This window comes from Eurytemora carolleeae, unplaced genomic scaffold (genome assembly GCF_000591075.1).
Source record: "Eurytemora carolleeae unplaced genomic scaffold, Eaff_2.0 scaffold1555, whole genome shotgun sequence".
Taxonomy (NCBI): domain Eukaryota; kingdom Metazoa; phylum Arthropoda; class Copepoda; order Calanoida; family Temoridae; genus Eurytemora; species Eurytemora carolleeae.
This window is the reverse complement of record NW_019397474.1, coordinates 55973-62483: the sequence shown is the minus strand read 5'-3', so window position 1 is coordinate 62483 and position 6511 is coordinate 55973. Positions and strand designations below refer to the sequence as shown.

The following is a 6511-nucleotide window of genomic DNA, read 5'->3' as shown; positions in this document are numbered from 1 at the left end:
TTTAAGATCTAATAATATGAGTTTGTAATATTTAAGGTTTAGATCATCAGGTTGCAAATATATAGGGGTTAGAAAAATCGAGTTTGTCTCAAAAACTCAATTGCATTCACTGAAAACTCAATTGCATTGACTGAAAACTGCCTGCTTTTATGTACATTACAAATGTTGTTTTGTAGAATTTAGTCAAAAAACAAATATATCTTTTATCAATTCTCATCGAACCCCTGTTTGTCAAATATAATTGTCTATATATTATCTAGGACATGGGCTAAGCTGCCATCATCAGCAGGTTGCTCCTACCATTATCTAGATATTATCTATTATCTAGGACNACAGTACAGGGGGGGGGGGGCATGGAAAATTCTCAGATTAATTCCTCCTGCAATTTATAAAATCTTTATTTTGGAATGTCAATCCTCTTTTGTTGTTATTGATTATGATTGATTTTGTTTTTATTTGACTTTGTTTAGGTTAAGTCATTGATCATGATTGATCTTGTCCGGCCTGTTGCCCGATCCACCGAATCCTTCCTTCCTAAGACGAGATCAGCCATAGATGATCTTCTGAGGTAATTTATAACTATGAGTAGTGATGTCCAATAAGTTGGCTCGTTTTTTAGTGGGTTTGGAGTTTGAACTTTTAGAAGGTTCCACAAAACGTTGTTTTATCAGTTTTTCCTTTTTCTCTTAGGCCGAAAATAGTGCAAAGTTTAATTAAAGCAACTTTCGAATTCAGTATTATTAAAAGTTTTTGTTAGATGAAAATATTTTCAATAGTCAAAAAATCGAGTGTATATCCAGCTTTTTAAGGAATAAAATGAAAACCAAAACAAAAAACTATTTTTTCGAAAACCGTTTAAAAAAAAAATTGAAGGATATTTTTTTACAGGTTGGAGGCGAAATTTCCTAACTTTCACGGAAAGGTGAAAACAATTAAAAAAATTTTAATTATTGTACTTAACTACGATGTATCTGCAAATGATTCTTTGTAAAATAAATAAAAACTACTGTTGATGAAACATTCTAAATGAAGTGAACAATTTATACTTCACGATTGAAGTGTCAATCATATTGAAAAGGTCCAGGCTGGAAAACCAATGTTCATTAAAGACTTAGACTTTATTCTTTAATTTGAAAGCAGTTGGCAAATCACCATATTTTTATTTGATTTGATTGTAAAAGTAATTAGTGGCGTACGAGGGAAGCGAGCCCTCCGCCCCCCCCCCTGCGCTTGCCCCCCTGAGAGGCTGAGGGGGCACCCATGGGGAAAGGCTCTTATAATGTTGCATCTGCGTGCATTTCCTATCCTTAGGCCAGGCACAGTGGCGTACCTGGGGGGCAGTAGTCCTCTTGCCGCCCTGGGAGTTCCAAGGGGGGGGAACCCAAATTTTTTTTTCCGCGCTTACGCTCGCAGATTGTGCCACCATAAACAAATGCCCTCGTACGCCCCTGAAATTAATGTAAATTGCTGTTGATAAAAAAATTTTAATTTAGCACACCATGAACTTCTTAAGGTTTACCCCACGCGTGAAGATGCTCATGAGCGCCTACTTGATGGGATTGCTGAGCTAGGGCGTGCAACTAACGGGGGTGAGGATTCTAACCATGGAATAACGGAGAAAGGAGTTCAAATCATTATGCAGAGAGGAATCCAAAAGTAGGTTTTTTTTAGAAATATAATTTTTGATTGTTTAAGTAATCATTCATTCACACATTTTAATCGTTGTTTTGTTGATATATGCAAATAAAAATGATATTGTTTTTTTTATTTTTTTTGTTGTGGTTTTTTCCCTTCCCTCTTTCTCCTTTTCCCTTCCCCTTCCCTCTTACCCTTTTTCCTTTCCCTCTTCCCCTTTTCCTCTTTTCACTTTTCCCTTCCTTCTTCCCATTTTCCCTTCCCTCTTCCCCTTTTCCCTTACCTCTTCCCCCTTTTCTCCTTCCCTTTTTCTTTTTCCCCATGATTGAAGATTAGACATAAATGATTAAATGTATAAAATGAAAAAAATATCGTGGGTGAATATCTTTATCTTTCTAAAATTAGACATAAAAAATTTGGATTCTTATTAAAAGTAAAAGAAGGAAATTGCCAAGAGTTCAACACTTGACAGAAAGAGTACCTTAGTTTCCCCTGTTACTCGGATAAAGGTTTAAATGGAGAGCTACTTGAAATTACGTATACAGTCCCAAATTTTGTTTAAATAAGATAAAAAATGTAAAATTTGAAATATTTAGGTCTGAGTGTGGTACAGGTTGGGTGTTCTCCCGTGATCTCCGGCATCGTGTTGGAAGCCTGTATGGTTTATACAACCATAACCTAGAGCAGGTTGCAACAAATATACATTGTAAACATCTACTTATAAAGGTAACATTATTATTATTATGTATTATTATTATTTTATAATAAGCAGCAACGCAGGGGTGTATATAATTCCAATTTTTATTCTTTCCCCCCATGCACCCTCTCTGAATTTTTTTGATTTCCTTCCCCAAATTCGATAACTAAAAAAAATTTTTTTTAAGATTTAAATAATAAACCCCATAGTCCTGTATTTTGCAAAAATGGCGCCACAGGCAAATTTTTTTTACTTTCTTGCTTTTTATATATTTTATACACCCCTGCAGCAATGTAATTGTCTCCTTAAGATATTTCATGTTAATTTAGAGCTCCAAACTTTTCTTCAGGATATCACTTAGCTTCAGCGTCTGAACTTGAAGCCCACTGTAGAACTTAAAAATTGGTTTAAATCATTAAGCTTGAAGGATAGGAGTCAACTTGTTTCTAATTTTACAGTAGAATGTTTCCGAATCAAGTTTGGTGTTACCTTACCAGCCAATGACATCCAAGCTTGTCACAGATTTAATAAATCTGTTCTGATCCGTGTCTGGAACCGTAAAGGAGGGGGACTTAGCACTTTGTATCCAATGTCAGACATGATAAAAACAACCAGATTACCAGAATCAGGATTTTTAAAATACTTCAAAACAGTTAGAAACATAAAATAGTTCTTCTGAAATATCATGTAAATATTACAAAGGGGGAGGGCCTTCTGACTTCGTTTTTAGAGATTTCTCTCTGATTTTTTGCATGCAGGCCTGAATTGTGATCTAGTTTTCGAATCAAACACCAAAGTGGAGAAAAATTAATTTTCCCACTCATTTTCCCCGCATTTTTTCAAAAACTTTGTGTTAGATCCATGTGGGGTGTCTAAAGTCATTAATATTAGATCGAGAAACCCAATTTCCGACTTTATAATGCATTTCCACCTCTCCTTATTCCATTTTCCCCTCTCCTTATACCATTATCCCCTCTCCTTATACCATTTTCCCCTCTCCTTATACCATTTTCCCCTCTCCTTACACCATTTTCCACCTCTCCTTATACCAATTTCCCCTCTCCTTATACCATTTTCCCCTCTCCATATACCATTTCCCCTCTCCTTATACCATTTCCCGTTTCCGCATTTTCCACCGCTAAAAGGCCACTGACTATTATTAGAGATTTCTCTCTGATTTTTTTTGCATGCAGGCCTGAATTGTGATCTAGTTTTTGAATCAAACACCAAAGTGGGCAAAAAAATCATTTTCCCCTATAATTTTTCCTGCATTTTTCGGGCATTTTTTCAAAAATTTTAGTTAGTTTAGATAGTTTATAAAAGTTTAATGAAATCTCAATTGGAATATGGTATTTTAGCATGGGGGTCATCAACAAACAATAAAATAGGAAAAATCATATAAACTTCAAAAGAAAGCAATACAGACGGTCAGATAAAGGATATTCACAGCATACAGATAATCCTTTGTTTTCTAAACTTGGAATGCTCAAATTATCTGATATACACAAACATAATGCTTTTACTTCTATGTATAAATACATAAAACCGAAACAACCAGAAATGGTTAGGATGTAGCCCTGGCGAATAATTGTTTAGTTATAAGTTTTATGTTAGCCGAAATATATTTCTATCTATCTATCTAAACTTAGTTCTCTCTCTCTTGAGTCTGTACAATATGATTATTGTTTCTGATGTTTCTAATCCTTCTATGCGTCCTTGAGTCCTAACTATGAAAAGGATGAGAATTATCTAGGAGATAATTATTTATAATGTTTCTAATCCTTCTATGCGTCCTTGAGTCCTAACTATGAAGAGGATAAGAGTATATCTAGGAGATAATTATTTATAATGTTTCTAATCCTTCTATGCGTCCTTGAGTCCTAACTATTTGGAGGATGAGAGTATATCTAGTAGATAATTATTTATAATGTTTCTAATCCTTCTAGGCGTCCTTGAGTCCTAACTATGAAGAGGATGAGAGTATATCTAGGACGATAGCTTGTTACAGCAAAAATCCACTATTTGTTAACAGGAAACAATTGAAATCACAACACAAAAAATAAAAAGTAAAATGATCTTAAAGTAACAATTTGCCTAGTACAAGTTCGACTAGTACACTTTCCGTAGTACACTTTTGCCTAGTACACTTGTGCCTAGTACACTTTTGCCTACTAACGTTTTGACCAGACACAGTTTGCCTAGATAACATTAGAAGATAATTTTCGCCTAGATAAATTCATTAATTTTTCTTTAGAAAATTTCTTAAGTTCTAAGGTGGCATCATATTTCATGTTTGAAAAGCGCCAATTATAAACTTTCTGACTACCAGGTCCATTGGAGACATATGAGAAATGTTGATTATCAATTATGGGTGGTCTGCCTCGTTTGGTTTTCCCTGCCTGAATTAAGGACGTAATGTCAAGATCAATGTCAGAAGCAAACTGCACTTTTAAAAAAATTGTGAAATTTTACGGTAAAAATTTTGTATTTTTTTTCTTCCAAAAACTGGTGAAATATAATTTCAAGAATTTTATTCTAGGGGAAAATTACTCTCTAATGTTATCTAGGCGAATTGTTGTCTAAGCAAACTGTGTTTAGGCAAAATGTTATCTAGGCAAAATGTTATCTAGGCAAAATGTTGTCTAGGCGAACTTGAACTAGGTGAACATGTACTAGGCAAAATGTTACTGAGCCGTTACTTATTCCAAGTGTCCCACCATTTATGGAGTAGCGTGTCTGATTCACAACATTACCCTGTTAACCTTTGTACAAGAAAATATTGATGGGCGGATTTTTGGTAATGTCAATTTGGTAATGACAATTTGGTAAGGTGAAAATTTGGTAAGGTGACAAAGGCCCCCTAGCCCATTCTAGCCGCAGCGCTCGGCCCAGAAATTGTCTTAACATAACTTAACCCTAAATAATGTGAGAAACAGCAAATAATTAAACATTAAATTGAATTAAATTTCACTTTTTTGTAGTTACCAAAATGTTATTACCAATTTGTCACTTTTTTGTAGTTCCCATATTGTCATTACCAAATTGTCACTTTTATGACGTTACCAATTTGTCATTACCAAATTGTCACTTTTGTGAGCTCACCAAATTGTCATTACCAAATTGTCGTTGCCAAACCAAATTGTCATTACCAAATTGTCATTACCAAACTGTCATTACCAAACTGTCATTACCAAATTGTCATTACCAAATTGACATTACCAAAAATCCGCCCGTCAAAATATTACGAGTTGCCCCTGTTTTTAAAATTGTGAAATTCAATATATGTATGTATATTCAGAACACTTTGAAGCAAAACTTGTTGGCTTTTTATTCTTAACGAAGTTTTAATCGATGATCATTGTTTCTATAGTTTGTGATTTGATGTTGTTTACTACAGGGTGGTTGAAGGAAACCATCATCTTCACCTCAACAATCCGGAAAATGTTCTCCCTGTAATCAAAGAATTTATCCTGTCCAATTCAAATCTGTAGTAAACGAACTGTCCCGACTTGATTAACCTTCAGAAATTTGTTAAAAATAAATTGTTATGTAATCAAAACAGATACATTTGTGCATTGTGACTTTGCATATTATTTTGCAGTCTCTAACTAGAGTCAATGTAGAATTAACAAAATCATACGTCCACTCAAAGTTCCAATCACGAAGTGTTCTAATTAATAGGCTATTTTTTTCTTAAATTACAAATATAAGTGAACGGTCTCCTTGAACTATCATCAAGTTTAGAAATTTGTTGACTATTATATTGTTATGTAATGAATACATGTAGCTGAACCACTGATTCTCGTGTGCTTGATGTTATTTGAGGACTTTATAGTGCTTAACTTTACTAAAATTAGTCGGATTCTGCTTTTCAGTCCTGACTTCAGTTGATTTATTGTTAAGTCAGAAAATTGTTGATGTAAATAAAATCTTAGCTTTAAGGACGTATTACTTCCACACTCCAATTCCATGTAGCTTGTTTCATCAGTTGCAGCCAAATGTTAGATTCTGTTTTTCAGGCCTCAAATAAAAGCAAGGCAAAAAAGATTTGAAAGATAAGAACAATATGCAAACCATTATTAGAGAACAGATAACGTTGTTTGAAGACTTTAATTTTATGAAATGTAAATCACCCTCGGACTTGGCGGACTTGCGTCCTGACTTAGAGATGGTAAAGAA

At 34.2% G+C, this 6511-nt stretch overlaps 1 protein-coding gene across 4 annotated transcripts; it reads left to right on the top strand.

Annotated features, from left to right (window-relative positions):
- The first annotated feature begins 474 nt into the window (after nucleotides 1-474).
- Nucleotides 475-6276, top strand: LOC111714484 (probable serine hydrolase). Of its 4 annotated transcripts, none has more exons than XM_023489605.1 (6): nucleotides 475-568; nucleotides 889-922; nucleotides 1514-1656; nucleotides 2232-2361; nucleotides 4279-4364; nucleotides 5730-6276. In XM_023489605.1, exons 1-6 carry the CDS (start codon nucleotides 486-488, stop codon nucleotides 5821-5823), a joined length of 570 nt encoding a protein of 189 aa, XP_023345373.1. In that variant the 5' UTR covers nucleotides 475-485; the 3' UTR covers nucleotides 5824-6276. The 4 variants fall into 4 exon arrangements, with proteins under 4 accessions (XP_023345373.1, XP_023345374.1, XP_023345376.1 ...); XM_023489606.1 differs by having other exon boundaries at nucleotides 5703-5785; XM_023489608.1 differs by lacking the exons at nucleotides 4279-4364; nucleotides 5730-6276 and adding an exon at nucleotides 4121-4251.
- Nucleotides 6277-6511: the final 235 nt, after the last annotated feature.

What these genes read in the sequence shown, in the direction of transcription:
- LOC111714484 (XM_023489605.1), top strand. Translation starts at nt 486, where the DNA reads ATGATTGATCTTGTCCGGCCTGTTGCCCGATCCACCGAATCCTTCCTT. An exon ending in GCCATAGATGATCTTCTGAG is followed by an intron (nt 569 to 888) that starts GTAATTTATAAC and finishes ATTTTTTTACAG; the next exon opens with GTTGGAGGCGAAATTTCCTA. An exon ending in AATCCACTATTTGTTAACAG is followed by an intron (nt 4,365 to 5,729) that starts GAAACAATTGAA and finishes TGTTTACTACAG; the next exon opens with GGTGGTTGAAGGAAACCATC.